Source organism: Diplotaxodon limnothrissa, linkage group LG3, assembly GCF_057381915.1.
Source record: "Diplotaxodon limnothrissa isolate DT_005_m linkage group LG3, D_limnothrissa_male_GT1.1, whole genome shotgun sequence".
NCBI lineage: Eukaryota > Metazoa > Chordata > Actinopteri > Cichliformes > Cichlidae > Diplotaxodon > Diplotaxodon limnothrissa.
This window is the reverse complement of record NC_140598.1, coordinates 56259882-56276106: the sequence shown is the minus strand read 5'-3', so window position 1 is coordinate 56276106 and position 16225 is coordinate 56259882. Positions and strand designations below refer to the sequence as shown.

The 16225-nt window shown below is 42.5% G+C and overlaps 1 protein-coding gene across 3 annotated transcripts in view; it reads left to right on the top strand.

Annotated features, from left to right (window-relative positions):
* The window catches only part of LOC146636642 (adhesion G protein-coupled receptor L3), a 268557-nt gene that overhangs the window by 187943 nt on the left and 64389 nt on the right, over nucleotides 1-16225 (top strand). For 2 of the 3 annotated variants that reach the window (XM_085349627.1, XM_085349626.1), the window contains one exon: nucleotides 13401-13584. In XM_085349627.1, coding sequence (XP_085205753.1) covers nucleotides 13401-13584 — 184 coding nt within the window. Of the gene's footprint in view, nucleotides 1-1122; nucleotides 1162-13400; nucleotides 13585-16225 lie in introns of all 3 variants that reach the window. The other variant, XM_085349628.1, reaches the window with a different exon arrangement.

The window sequence follows — 16225 nt, the reverse complement described above, 5'->3', positions numbered from 1 at the left end:
TCTTTTTTAAAGTTGATGAAATGGCAAAAAAAGAGAGAAAGCAGCCGTATTGAAGGGGTGAGGCGGAAAAGCTTTTGCAACAGGGATAATTTATTCAAGAGGTCAGGGCTTACCAGTGATTTATAATTCTCTGTCTGCTGATATACAGTCCATTTTTTGCAGTACCGTGCATCTATGGAACAAAAAAACGTCCCTACGGGTTTTTCTTGTGCTCCGCATCCCTCGCCAGTGAGACGTCTCCCAACGGAGACACCGGAGTCCACAAAACTCTTCTTCTTCTTCTTCTCTGTTTTGGCAATACCAAAGTTCAATCATTTTGACACAATCTGCTAAGCAAATTAAAGATTTTTTTCTTCTTTTTTTTGTTAATATAATGAAGCAGAGCAGACTTTGCCAGCAAACAATGAAAGGATTGAGTTGGCAAACGGTGAGATCAGTGTCGTTTTCATGATCAAACGGTTAGCTGGCTAACGGTGCGGATGGGAACGCTTCCAGAAGAGTGGGCTGTGATGTAGAGCAAGAGGCTCCTTTATGGGGAAATGGTACTCTTTGGAGCTAATCTGCATGGGATTTAGCACGGTACTAGAACCTATCTGTTAAGCCACACAGCAGCTCTGTTGGCTACACCGCCTGTATCAGAACTCAATTAAAATGATTCACTCCCCATGCAGTCCTAACAGCACTTCTTTGTGCCTCAGCTCCCTGTCTGTGTTTTTTTTCTTCTTTCTTTCTTTCAGGTATGCTAAAATGCTATTAGCATTAACTCTTCTTCGGTGGTGGCAGACGTTTAATGGATAACTGCACCGTGTTCTCTTGGGAAATTTCTCAAATAAAACATAAAACTTAAAATGTGACAACCTAGAAATCAAAGTTAAGAGTGTCATGCAGTATGCTTTTTCCTACTGGTCTCGTATGTCTAATTTTAGGGCTAATTAACACGAGTCTCTACTTTTTTTTCCCCACATATTACGCAGTCATTGTGCCAAGTGCTTTTCATAAAACTGTAGAGTGAATGTTTTAGTTTCTCACTTACTTTGAAATCTGTACTTCAAGCTGAAATGTTTCATGTGGAATTGCCTGACTCTTTTTTTATGCTAACTCTTGAATTTCTTTGGGTTGCAGTTGCAGAAGAGAGAGCGCTCGTGTCGGTTTTATGTTCAGGTATTTGGACCAAATTTTATTCCTCACTTCCTGCTCTTCGTTTCCTCATTGTGGTAACTTGTGCTGTCGTTTTCCATTTTTAACCACAGAATGTGAAACTTGGCCTTTTGAAGTGGCGCCCAGTGCCACAGTATCAAAGTCACTACATGTGTGTGCCATGTGTCGCCTTTCCTTGCAACGCTTGTCTTAAATCAAAGGGTCAAATTTCATTTTTGTCATCGTGTCTCAACTTTTAGTTTATTATTCATATTTTTCACCCACCACCCTGCATGCATATGACATGTAATGATAGTTTCTTGGCACGAGCCTGAGAGTTCCTCTATTTTGAGATGCCGTAGATCCTTTGTGGATTTTCTCAAGTGTCTCAATCATTTTAAAAATGCCCCAGAACTATCATATCAGCACTGCTTTCCAGTGAAATAACCCACATAAGTGGAAAGCATCAGTCAAAAATAATGCTGTCGGGCATGTAGCACATGCCTGCATCTCTCAGCAAAAGCTTAAGAGCCAAAAGAACTGACCTCATTATAAGATAAGATAAGATAACCTTTATTAGTCCCACACGTGGGAAATTTGTTTTGTCACAGCAGGAAGTGGACAGTGCAAAAGTTATGAGGCAAAAATTAGAATACAATAAGAATAAATACAGTACACAACTGTACAGAATAGAATAAAATGAAATACTATATACAGTAGAATAAAATAAAATAAATATACAATAAGATAAAAATAGAATACAAATACAAATACTATATACAACTGAGTAAAAATACAACGATGACAGAAAGGATTATTGCACTTAGTATTATTGCATATGTATGGATGTGTGTGCTTGATCAGTTAAAGTCTTTATTATGGAGTCTGACAGCAGTGGGGAGGAAAGACCTGCGAAATCTCTCCGTCCCACACCGTGGGTGCCGCAGTCTCCCACTGAAGGAGCTGCTCAGTGCTGTCACAGTCTGCTGCATGGGGTGGGAGATGTTGTCCAACAGGGATGACAGCTTAGCCGCCGTTCTCCTGTCACTCACCACCTCCACTGGGTCCAGAGGGCATCCTAGAACAGAGCTGGCCCTTCGGATCACCCTGTTCAGTCTCTTCCTGTCCCCAGCAGAGATGCTGCCGCCCCAGCAGACCACACCATAAAAGATAGCAGAAGCCACAACAGAGTCATAGAAGGTCTTCAGGAGTGGGCCCTCCACCCCAAACGACCTGAGTCTCCGCAGCAGGTACAGCCTGCTCTGCCCTTTCCTGTAGAGGGCGTCTGAGTTATGAGTCCAGTCCAGTCTATTGTTCAGATGAACACCAAGGTACCTGTAGCTGTCCACAGCCTCAATGTCCATACCTTGGATGTTCAGTGGTTGCAGTGGAGAATGCTTGTGCCTGCGGAAGTCTACCACCAGTTCCTTGGTTTTACTGGCGTTGATCTGGAGGTAGTTCAGCTGGCACCAGTCCACAAAGTCTTGGGTCAGACCTCTGTACTCCTTGTCGTCCCCATCAGTGATGAGGCCGACTATTGCAGAGTCATCAGAGAACTTCTGCAGGAAGCACTGGGTGGAATTGTGGGAGAAGTCTGCAGTGTAGATGGTGAAGAGGAACGGAGCCAGAACCGTTCCCTGTGGGGCCCCCGTACTGCAGACGACCCTGTCCGACACACAGCCCTGAGTCCTCACATACTGTGGTCGGTCGGTGAGGTAGTCCAGGATCCAGGTAGTGAGGTGATGGTCCACTCCAGAGTTCACCAGCTTGTCTTTTAGAACCGAGGGAAGAATGGTGTTGAAGGCACTGGAGAAATCAAAGAACATGATTCTCACAAGTCAACTTCTAACTACTCTTCTAGCTACTAAGTCAGCCAAAGTTATGACATGTTATGATTCTGCATGATGCATAATACATATTTGTCCCAATTTGGGGGGTTGAGGGGTTCTCTTGCTTCTCTCAGCTGTTTCTCGGGCTACCGAGTGGGATTTGTTGTCCCTGAGGTGACTTTTTAGCTGCCATCAGGATAATTTCTACCTTGACAAGAGAACTATGGGAGAAGTTGACATCCCTGTCTTCATGCAGATGGTTTCAATTAAGCTGCACACTGCAGCCAGATGTTGTCTTTTTATATGTAGGCTCAGTAGCACGCATGCTAAGAAACATGTATTTCACACTGATCCCTCCGAGGCATGTCAGAAGGCATTTTGTTATTTATGGTTTTATATGGTTGAGTGTGCTCATATGTTTAAATGGGTTTCTGAGTGAAAGATGCTTTCAGCACAAATCAGGTGGTGTTCTGTTTTTCTTGTTGTCGACAGATGCCACAGGAGGACTAGAAATGCAACTATTGTCGGGTCTTTGTGTAGCCAAAGATCAGGGGCTCTCAAAGTTTTGATGTCTGAGTGCCAATTTAGAGAGCCAACATATGTATAATTGAAAAGAAATGCAGACATCAAAGACTTTGAGTTGGTATTTGTTGGGTTTCTCTTCAGGGGTTGAGGCTATAGGTTTGTAATTGCCATGTTTCTCTTTATGTTAGGTGGATGTTACATTTCTTGAAAATATAAGGAAGGTTTAGTCTGCTGTGATGGGTAGAAAAGAAATGCTCCCTTGAGCTTGTTATGTGCTGCTATATCATAGCAGAACAAGAACTGTGGCTGAGTGAAATGTACAATGGTCCATTCATTCCCTGTTGGAGTTAAGAGTGTCAACGCTGGGCCTTAAGTTGATAACCCTCAAGTGCCATAGACTAATATAATATCTTAAAATTAGAAAAACAAATTGTTGAGGGGCAGCATACCTCTTCATTTTGTTTCTTACTATAATGATCGTATCGTCTGTACTATATCCTCCAATTAGCCAATCTGAGACAAATATTTTATGAATATCACACGTATAGCGATTAACATCCATATTTAAGAAAACCCCAAATTATTTAGGTTTTTAATCCTTTTTGATTTTCGCATAAATTGGTGTTACAGTCTCTGCTTGGGCTCGTTTCGCGTGTCACGTTCAGCACATGTTGCTGGCATGTAACTTGGCGCTCAACAAACTTTGTGTCTGTGACTGAGTTTAGTTCAATACACCACAGAATACAAAATGAAATGAAAAAGTGCACCCAGATTTAAAAAACAGACTTTTTTTTTTTTTACTCATCGTGAGTGCCTGAGCCCACGAGCTCAATAGGAAAGTGTTTACAAAGGTCAAGTCTAGGGCTTTCATGATTAAGGTTATAAAATGTTTTAGCGCAATCTTGGAGCGCAGAATGGACAAACTTTGGTCAAACTTCCTGAAATGCGTTGGCAGAGACATTTCAGGGATATTGACTCATTCTGCGCTCCAGATGGGTTAATTGCGTTAAAAACTGACGCAAACTAAACTGCGTTAGTCGTGATGACCCTAGTTAAGTCAGAAAGATATTTTCCCACAGACTTCTATAGGACCAGAAGTCTTTTTGTAACCATGACAATCACCATCTGTAGGACTTCAAACAGAACGGCGCTTCCCCATTGGCTTCATTTATCCGACCTGGACTGCATCCATGTTTCATGCTCTCTGCGGTGCCGCTAAAAACCAACAATGCCACCGTCACCATGATTGGGTTCATGACTGTTGGCACAATATTTCATGCTAACAGTTACCCAGAGGCTCTACAGTGTAGACACAGCCGTGCCTCAAGAATCTTTAAAACACGCACAGACATCATTATATACCGTCGAAGATTTGGCTTTCATGTTTTGGGCCATGTTTTCACCTTACAATGTAAATCTATACATGACTGTGCACACAGCCCAGCTGCGCACCTTCCTCCTCTGTTCCGTTCCTGTGCTATGTTGACAAATTCACACAACAGTGAGGCGCTTTCACTTGACGAACTGGAATAATGGAGCAACATCTGTGGCCTTAAGTAAACACAGGCATTGACTGCACGCGCTGGCAGCCTTTGAGAGACTTTCATTGATTAGGGAAATTGGGCAATGTTTTCTCCAACAGGACCCTGGTGGTTGACATAAGTGGGATTAGCAGAGGAATACAAAGCAAATGAGAGCTGCACCTGCCTCTGCTGTCCCTCTGCTCGGAGAACACGCGTGGCGCCGAAAACAGACTGTGACAGCGCCGTGGGAAAAGGCAGGCTGCGGGAGTGCAGGTGCGGCGGAGTCGAAGGAGGTGCAGAGTCCAAAATAAAGTGCAGGGCTTGTGGTTGATGTCTAAATTAGATAAGGAGTGATTATTTCCTTAATTGAGGGCTTCTATCTTGTTTAAGTGGTAAACAAGTAAATGACATTTTAATTCATCTCATCGCGAGGTCTTTATCTTCTTCAGCTCGTCAGAGAATTTCAGCGCGAAGCTACTGTATATTTGCCGTTTTAGTCGCATATTCATAACCAATTCAACCTGTGGCAATTTCCCTGCCTCAGCTGAGCTTGTGTAGATACAACAATGATTAATTATGAGTGCCTCTGTATCTTTCCCGCTTGTTTGTAAAGAGTCGTATCTGCTACATGTCATAGCCAATTTAATCCCACTGAACAGAATTTGGTCTTGATAGAGCTACAAAGCATAAAATGATCAACGCACTATGTTCTGCATTTCCCCTGCTGTGCCCTTTGATTCTGCATAAACAGGATAAAAACGACGCCCTGCCTCCCTTGCCTTTTTGGTCATTACTAATGGCAGCGTGTCTATGGGCAGAGACGTTATGGTTGTCCAATTACTGTGATTATATCCGTCCATGTTGTTCTAATGTCAAACAAAGTTGCTTTGAAGGTTTTCTTCCTTTTTATTTATTTCGTTTTAAAGCGAGCGAACGACTGTGCGGGAGTTGAGGGATGTACAGCACGTGAAAATATCCCAAATAATGTCTCATACCTCAGTAGGAGCCAAGTGAGTGTGGATTTGCGCAATACAGGGAGGATGTTGCGCTCCGACCCGAGTTAAACTGATGGCGTGAAAAGATGACAGAGGGGGGCGGGGGAGTGTCGCAAAGCAGGATGACCTCAGAGCAGGCAGAAACACAGGGAGGATCCTTGTTCGGAAATGTAACGAGATGACAAAATGTTGGAAGATGAAGATTGCTACTTCCTCGGAAACAGAGGCCTCCACATCTGGCCTGCAGTGCAGAGCTCTCTCTCTGAATAATGAGGGCTTTCTCCTCACAGAGAGGAAGGTTCTGCTGATCAGTGTTGTGTAATAATTGAGAAAGTCCCGTGGTTATTTTTTGTGTGCGTGTATGCGTGTGTGTTGAGAGGATATCTGGGTTATCCATACACGTGTATGCATACACTGAAATTCTGGTGTTCTTTGGTAAAGTCGTTATAATTTTTAAGGCCTGAAAATGAAAATCTGAACACTTTGAACACAATTCATGATCGTTTTAGAGTGTCTAGTCTTGAATAAAGTTTTCTGTGTCTTGCTTTAAATTAAAAGGCGAAGCAACTTGTGGACCAAAGTGCCGTCTACTGCAGGTTCATTCAAATTAAATACAAATGTTTCGCAGTATTGTTCAGTAGAAGGCTTTTTGGAGGAATCTGTGCAGCAATGAATTTTTTTTCTGTAATGAGAAAAAAGAAAATCAGAAAATCTCACATTAGATTTTCTATCTGAGTTGTTTTAGCATGAATACAGCTGCTGTACAGTTGCCTGTGCAAGCCTCTTTGCAACCCACCTCCACCTAAGCTCCAATTTGCCATGTGATTTCGGATTTAGAGTCATGTCACTGAAGCCTGCTCGGGGTTTAGTGCTGCTGTTCTCCCTGTTTTAGGCTTTCCATTAGGCCATGCTCATAACAATCTTCTTTTAACTGAAATGCAACCAAATAAGAAAATAACAGCATCACTTGTTGTATCACTGATTAACATCTATCCATTTTGTATCTCTTAGTGTAAGTCTTAAGGAAAGGATTGTTTTCTTCAGCTGTTGAGGTTAATAGAGTGTTTCTATCAAGACAGTAGTGAGATGAAACCTGAGACAGAAGGCAGAAATACAAAGGTAACCCCTCAGACACTCACCTACACAGAAGCAACCACCCACTTACTGAAGAAGGCTTGATAAAATATTAAAGCAGAAGGTTTCAGAGATTCTCAAAGAAGAGGGATGATATGGCTAGCAGCTAATATAGAACAGACAAGAAATGATGCTACAGCTTCATTTGAGCCCAGAGACAAGAAGTCAGATAGAAGATGACAGAGAGAACAAGGCATCCCACCTTGTTTATGTTCTTTCCCCCTACCATTTTGAGATCAGCCTTCAACGTCAGTGAGAGGAAACAAGCGAGAGGAACCAACTGGCAAACGGGAAGGGAGGAGTGTGGAGAAATGAAGGGATGAGAGCTAAGTGCACAGGGAGAGCCAACCAGGCTAGCCAGTCAGAGAGGAAAAAGAGGGGAGATCAGCCACAGCCAGAATCAATTTCCCAGACCCAGAGTTCATTTCATCAATCAGCGCACAGATAGAGGCACATACACTACGGGTTAGCTTGGGCTCTTGCCAAGCGCGCGCTAATGTCCACCTCTCCCTTTCTTCCTTCCTTCTGCATTGGTATAAATGGCCTCTGCACTGCAGCTTTTCATCATGCTTGTTCCAAGTGGAACATTCCAGCAGTGAGTCCAGCTAACGATTAGCATTTCCTCATGTACTGGGAACTGAAATATACTTTTTAACTGCTGCCTCACATTTCACCGTAGAAAAAAATAAACTAGCCAAAAAAAGAAGGGAGGGGGGTCTTTGGGAGTTTGCAGCACCAGAGTGAGATGCTACATTTGACAGATGGAGTGGCAGTGTGCTAATAGCAGTAAACCACCACCACACATGCACAGTAGGACTTAACTGCACAGACTATGATGATAACAGTGGTGTTCCACCTCCCACCCTCACCCCTTCTGCATTTCTCTAACTGCAAATGTGCAGTGTTCTCAGCCCCAATCAAGAAATGATTAAAGTGCATAGGTTTCCAGCTTTAATTCAAAGGCTTTAAAAAAGTGTTGCATTAACTGTTTAGGAATTACAGCCATTTTTATAGATATTCTCCCAATTTCACTGCCTCAAGGGTAAAATGGGCAAATTGACATAACTTTAAATAAGAGGATTGTTTTTTATATTTCAATGAAAGCTCTTTGTAGCCTGCGAGTGCTGTATTTCCTCCACCAAGATGCTGTGCTTGGCCATTTCTGCAGATTCCTTAAATTGCTGCTTGTTTGAGTCTCTCTGCTTTCAGTTTTAGCTTCAGTGGCTGGAAAACATCTGTTGGGTTGGGATCAGGTGAACGACTTGTCTATTCAAGTATGCTATTTCATTACATTTAGAAACTCTTGGGTTGCTTTTGCAGTGTGCTTTTGGCCATTATCTAGTTGCCCTGTGAAGTGCTGCTTATAATTTTTGCAGCATTTGGGGGAATGTAAGCAGAGAGTATAGCTCTCAGAACTTCACAATTCATCCTGCTGCTTCTATCAGCAGTCACATGATCAATAACCACTAGAGGCCCACTTTCACTGGCAGCCATACTTGCCTGTTGTATGGCTGCATGGATAGATGGATACGGATATCACCAATTAATCTAACAAGCATGCCTTTGGACTTGTTAGCTCCTGGGAATTGTTGGGTATTTTAGCTGTCTAGTAGCCTGACGATGTAGGCAGGGCTAGCGTGTTCCTCAGGTCCATCAGTTTAATAAAAAGATTTTCTGGATGTGTTTATTTGTGCTAAACACAGCCATTAACCTTTTAGGTCCAGTGAAAGAGCTTTGATCATTTTTTCTTTGGTTTGTTGTCTTTTCCATTAATTCTGGGGTTCAACAATGGTTTAACATGTGGGTGGATTTAATTTAAGAGTTCAAACATAAGAGCTGTGGACTGCAAAATGACAACTTTCGACGTGAGCAAATGGCCAGGGTCTTCACTGGAAAAGGGAAAGTTGACTTAATGACTGTTAGTATTTCCCTTTAACTGCATTTTTTCACTTTTACTTTATTTAATTAATGTTATTATTTTTATTCATTCATGTTTCAAAGCAAACCTCTTTAACCTACTGCCTGTGCCAAGAAACTTTGCTTTTTGATCAATCCATGGCAACATATTGCAGACTAGAGATTTGCCTTTGGGTGAAAGATCTTGGAGAAAAAGTAAAATGTGACAGCCTGATCTAATGGGAAGACGGGTAAAGATGCCGCTAGCTTTCGTAAATAAAGAACACGGTGTCACCACTGAGTATTCACAATGGATTGCTTCACAAAATAGCGTCCATTGAAAAACAGTTGAACATTAGACATAAACAGTTTGGAATATTAGGTTAAGAGCTTGGTGTCCTTTTCCTGCCTATACTGGAAATTTGAAGCTAACCAAAGTAACCATTTACCCAAACTTCTCACAAATATGGAAACAGGAAATCATGACTACCCTGGATTTCTCCAAAGGGAAGCCAGATTTGCTGCCAGCATCTCTAAAGCCTATTATTTAAACATGTGCAATATTTCCTTAATGTACTCAGGTTGAAGGTTGGACTTTGGGCCATTGTGGCATCTTGATTCTCTTTGTTTTCAGTGGTTCTGTTGTAGATTTGTTGCTGTATTTGGGATCATTGTCCTTTTGTCCTTTTGTTTTAGCCTCATATGGTCTCATATTTGAATCTAGAATACTTTGATACACAGAGGAGGTCACCATCGCTCAAGGTGCCCAGACCCTGAGCCCATTGAACAAGCACAAGTCGTCATCTTTCCACCACCACTATGATTCAGGATGATTTAGGCGTTTGTGCTGATACGCCATGTTTAGTGTTCTCAAACGTGGTGCTCTACATCAGCAGTCCCCAACCCCCCAGGCCGCGGACCGCTACCGTGAGTCATTTGGTACCGGGCCGGAAGAATTGAGGCTCGGGTTTGAAATTCATGGTTTTCAGGGGTTTTATCGGTTTTTAGCGTTATTTTTTAAAATCATTTTTATCGTTAACTCGGTTTCCCTGGGTCTTGTCCCGTGTGTTATGAATCAATCTTCTTTTTTTGTTACAGGTACTGGTTTAATTTTGTTGTATTTATCCGCAACACCTTAAAGGCCGGTCCGTGAAAATATTGTCGGACATAAACCGGTCCGTGGTGCAAAAAAGGTTGGGGACCACTGCTCTACATTATGGTCAAACACATCCAATTGGGTCTCATCTGCCCAAAGTTACAGAAGTCTTTTTGTTTGTTCAGACGCAGCTTTGCAAAGCTAAGCCATGCTGCCATGTTGTTTAACCCTTCCAACCAAACTTGGCTGCCATGAACTTGAACTTTTAACATTCTAACTGAGCCCTGTAGAGTCTGACATGTTGCTCTTGGGGTTTTCTAGAGTTTCCCTTAGCCTTGCATTGCACCCTGGAGTGCATTTGCTGAGATGTCCACTCCTGGGAAGATTGTGGCATTGTGCTAATACACAGCTGAATGCTCCAAACCAGACTATTTGCTAATTAAGTACATTTGGTTAGCAGCACTTGGTTACAAGGATGTGCTTATTTTTTCACAGGAGTGCATACAATCACATGACTTTACCTACAAGAAATCTAATAAAAGTATATCCATATACTGCTTGACTAAATATCTGACATTTCGGCAACACGTTCAGCCTTTAAATTGCAGATTGTTTAAGGCCCTAAAAGAAAGTGCTCATTCATTGCTGCAGTGTACGAACAGATGAACACGGGGTGACACAGTGTATTGGCACAGAAGCTATTTTTCCTTCGCTGTGACCTTTATCTGAAATTATTTTAGCCGTCAAAATTGTTGCATATTATTTTACAAAACACAGGCCTGAAATGAGCACAAAAAGTATTATGATAATGGGAGTTTCGGTGCAGAAAGATAAAGTTTGCCTTGGATTTTCCTTCCAACACAATTTGTCTGTAGCTTCTTCATCATAAACCAGCCCGGCTGCCGGTTATTATAAACACTGAAGAATACATTTTTGCATTACAATGTAATGGCATATTGGAACCGCATGCTCAATTTCAGGTCTTATCAGGTCTAGCATATACTGTCAGTCCAACACAGTGACAATATCCTATAGTGTTTGTGTCATAATATCATTCTCTGGTTTAAATGAGGTAAAGATTTGCATGCTCTATACATATTAATAACAGTAATGAGTAATTTGTGTCACAGTGGTTTGGTTAATCTGTTGCATCCAAATGACGCGGCGTGCATCAATGTCAGCTTTATTGCTTTTCTTTTAGCTGATCTAATAAAAAAAATAAAATGCCTGAAGGACCAGTGTGAGAGCCGATCCTTTATTCCAATATTAATTTCGGACGTCACGTTTTCTGATCCAGCCCTCCAGCCCCAGGATTGGACTGGTCTGCCACCTTGTTCTCCTTTTGCATCTATTGTGCATGTGGAAGAAAAAAAGCGAGACGACCTCGTCTGCGAGTCCATCAATCGTTCCCCCCCGAAGAACCATTATTTCAGTGTTTTAAGAAGTGCTGAAAGCAAATCTTGCAGGAGGGAACAAAGAAGGGGAAAAAAAATGTCAGTGCCTGAAGAAAGAGAGCTCCTTAATTGAGAGTGAATCAACCTTTGCCTCTAGCTGAATGTCAGAAGGTGTGATTGGAGATTGGCTGCAGATAATGAATAATTACATCAAAGTTGGTGCACTGCTTGTGCGTGTGTGTGTGTGTGTGTGTGTGTGTGTGTGTGGCTGTATTACCCGGCACGGCTTGCAGTCGGCGTATGTGCCTGCCACTGACTTTGTGTATGTTCCTGTATACTAACAGGTGCAGAGGTGTGTGCTCTCTCTTGCGTCAGCCTCTGAGTGCTGTGTGTGTCTGTGACTGTGTGTGGGCGGATTAATGTGTACAGGGTATGTTTTGAATGGGGAACAGCCAGCTGGTGCTATTTGAAATTCCCAATCAGTGCTCTGACTCCTCTTGCTATCACGGTGGCTGGAGACAAACAAAGTTAAAATTATAAAGTATCCGAGGCTGGGGGAGCTATTAGATTTATTCCACGTGACTGTAACCCCCACCCCCACCTTTTTTTTTTATGAGGAATGCTTTTAATACACTCGAGCACATGGCTCCTCTTATCGCCTTTAGCTTTATCCCCATGCTGTTGTGGAGTCGTACTAAAGCTCTTATTCCCCTTCATAAATCCATTGATCAAAAAAGAGAGGGCGTTCTGTGGTGTGGCATTACCAACGTTCACGTCCACCTTCACTTCCACTTTCGGGATGTCACAATTGCACAAACTGTCACAATTGCTTTTAAAGAAGCGTAAAGAGGGAATCCAAATTTGACCTTTTTTTTTTTTTTAAACTGAATTAAATCTGTGATTTTCATGATGAAGCCCGGAAAAGCGACTATTACTAGCATTATTAGCCACCTACTGCACTGTAATGGCTTAGAAACAGCTTCTTTTTTTTGTCCCAGCGGCGGTCAGGCTCTTTTAGCTCTTTCGGAGCACTGGTACCAGGAATGAATTGCTTTGCTTGACCAATTAGTATTCCATTCCTAAATCTCGCCATTGGCATTTTTAAATCTTTAATGGCTCTTAATTTTTCATCTTGTCTGGAGGATGTTCTTGTTTCCTCCTTGCTTACCCACTCCGGAATTGTTGCGGGGAGATTAAAGATGGCATATTAGTCCTTCGACGACATTAATATGCAGAGAAGATCCGATTCGAATGGCTGCAGATACCTGCTGCTGCTAGCAAAGATCTTTTACATCCCTTGAAAATTGTTGTGTTATAATTATTAATTTTTATAAAATTTATTTATCCATTTATTTTGTAGTGCGTTTGTGCATTGGGATTGTCTGCATGGAAGAACATTTATCACACCAATTAAAGACCGTTGCCTTAAGTCATGTAAGAATTGGTCTCTGGACTTGTGAGCACTGACTCTGATTCATTTACATGATTATTTTTTTTCTCCCTGTAGATAAAAGCAAACAGCAGCAAAAACACAAGAGAGCAACATCCATTGTCATTACAGATTCAGGTGTCGCTGCTGCAGGTCGATGATCCATGTCTTTTAAGTGAATGGGAAATAGACTCGTGAAATTGCTCAATATAAAAATTATTATGAAATTTAAGCTAAAATGAAAAAGAGAAAGGGGTGAAAAAAGAAACTCTTCACGCTTCTTCCTCACACAGTCCCACAGGATTGTGCGATTTGTTTCTCAGTGCTCAGCTCCCTTTGATCTTCCTTCACTCAAACCATTTACCACATCGCCACGTCAAGCTGCCGCAGTCCCAGGCCAGCTTAGCTTCCGCTCACTAAATCAATGATTTGAACTCCCTAGGCCATGGTGGAGACCGTCAACAATTTGCTACAGCCGCAGGCCCAGGCGGCTTGGAGGGAGCTGAGCACAGGCGAGCAGCTGAGGGCCGCCACCATGCTGCTGGACACGGTCGAGCAGGGAGCCTTCGTCCTGGCTGATAACCTGCTCAAGACGGACATCGTGCAAGAGAACACCGACAACATCCGTAAGTATGCACAGCCACGCTTGCAGTTTGCATGTTGTCATGTAAAAAAAAAAAGCAAAATAAAACACGTACATGTATGCAAAATCAGATGATTTGTAAGAAAGAGAGTGCCAGTTTACAACACACTGACTAATGCATTCCTTTGAAAGTATACGGTATATGGTAAATGAAACATTTACTATTTTATTGCCTCCTTTTCTAATGATCATTAAGCAATATAGTATGTGTGGTAATGTGTTTAATGTAGTGGCTGTAGTCATTAAACAAAAACGGTTGTTTACCAAGTTAAAAATACACATTAATTATTTGAAGTTATCTAAATGTTTGAATGAGGGGAAAACCTCATGGACGGATTTCTCTTTGCTTTCTTTTTTTAGGGTGGATGGATGAATGGATTGATGGATGGATGGATTGATGGATGGATGGATTGATGGATGAATGGATTGATGGATGGATGGATGTATGAATGGATGGATGGATGGATGGATGGATGGATGAATGAGTGGATGGATGGATGGATGGATGGATGAGTGGATGGATGGATGGATGGATGGATGAATGAGTGGATGGATGGATTGGTTGGATAGATGGATGAATTAGTGGGTGGATGGCTGTATTAGTGGATGGATGAGTGGATGGATGGATGAGTGGATGGATGGATGAGTGGATGGATAGATCGTTACATGGATGAGCGGATGGATGGATGATAGATGGTTGGATGTATGGATAGACGGATGAATTACAGGTGGATGGCTGTATTAGTGGATGGATGGATGAGTGGATGATAGATGGGTGGATGGTTGGATGGATGAATTAGTGGATGAATTAGTGGATGGATGGATGAGTGGATGATAGATGGATGAATTAGTGGATGGATATATGGATGAGTGGATGGATGTGAAATTGAATGCCAGCGAGCACATTACATTTAATTTGGCGTTCTTTGTTTGAGTGAACCAGCTTGGGTAGAATTATGTTCTCAAGCTGCTGGGAAACAGATTATTAGCTCATCTGGAAGACACTGCATTTTCCAATTATGACAGACAATCATAAGATGAGTTTAAAGAGCCGAGCGTTCGTTTCTGTCGTTGCATTTTTATTTGCTATCGTTTGTTTTTCCCAGTATTTTTCTCTCACGTGCCTAAAGAGCCTTGGCCGATCTTGCTTGTTGCACAGGCACACGAAGTTCACCACGCAACTATTGATCCCCTCGCGCTGACAGGGGAGCTTTTGAGGTGTTGGATCAAGTGTGAAGGTCACTGGAGTAATGCTCTCTGTCTTGCAGGAGGTGAAATCTGGCAGGGCTGCTTATAGCTGATGGCAGCCGGCTGTAAACTGACAATTATCTCTAATGATTGTGTTTATATTCGTGTCAGTTATTAGCAGGAATTAACCACTGGTGCTGCAGATCAGGGATCGGTGCTCATTATTCAGTGTATAAATACCAAGCGAGCTCAGATAATAGAAGTTGTGTCATTACGGTTGTCTCTGGTGGGGTAATTCCAAACTGGATGCATCCGTCGCTGGGACTTTCTTTTTTTTTGCAGCTTAGATCGAGAACCGTGTAAAACTTAAATAATTGGAGCTAGCGGGGCAAAAATAATGCCATGATGTATCGCCCTATTCTCTGAAGACATAGGATTTTTATCCCATCCCCCCCCCCCAAAGTTCCTGCTGCCATGGCAACCTAAAAATATAGGTCTGCTGGCTTAAAAGGAGGCGAGCGTAAGGAGAATTAATAAAATGGGTTTTATTGTATCTGGCACACAATTCATCTGGGTATTAAGGAGATTCTGGGCTCGTTTGGAGAAGGGGGGATGAAACGATGCCTGCAAAACACGAGAGATTTTATAGCACACTGTGGTAGTCTGGTTAATTATGTGCTGGTGACATGTTTACTGGGCCTTATCTCTCTGTTTGCTGGGCTTTTTTTTTTTTCTTTTTACCCAGCCAGTCGCCTCCTGCAATCCCTCATGCCATGCAGGGTAGTTAAATGAGGACAAGGGGGCCCTTCCAAACATTTGTAATCACTACAGCAGCTAATTACTTATCCCTCACTTTGCCTTGCATGTGACATTAAGAGTGTGTGTGTGTGTGTGTGTGTGTGTGTGTGAGCAGGTGCACTGCACTTAAGACACCTGGAGACGTCCTTTCAGCGTCAGGCCGAGCTGGTTCTCTCGCTTTAAAGCGAATCTCGAACCCTTTTTAAAAAGCCTTGCTATAATTTTAGGCTCAAGCTGATAATGAGATCTATTCTGTGCGCTTTCAAAGAAGGATATTTCTGCAGTCATTGTGTCTGTGTTTGTGTTTACGCGTCACGCTGCGTGTGCCCGTCTCGAGCTTTTGTCTGCGAGAGAGCGCGCGCTCCGCTCTCTGCATGATAATCTTGTGAACAGATTTCTGCCGATTAGCGTGTTATTTAAACCAGCTTTGAAGGTATAGCCTTCGGGGTCCAACAACTCCTATGTCATCAAAGAAATTCCCTAAAGCCCGTCGTAAGCTCTTTTACACAACCGCACAGGGGAAAAGAAAGACAGCAAGGGGGAGAGGGAGAGAGGGAGGGAGACGGAAAAATGCTTCCTTTATTCAGAAGGCAGCCTCTTGGAATCCAGGGAACAGTAAGCTATCTGGGGTATTGTCT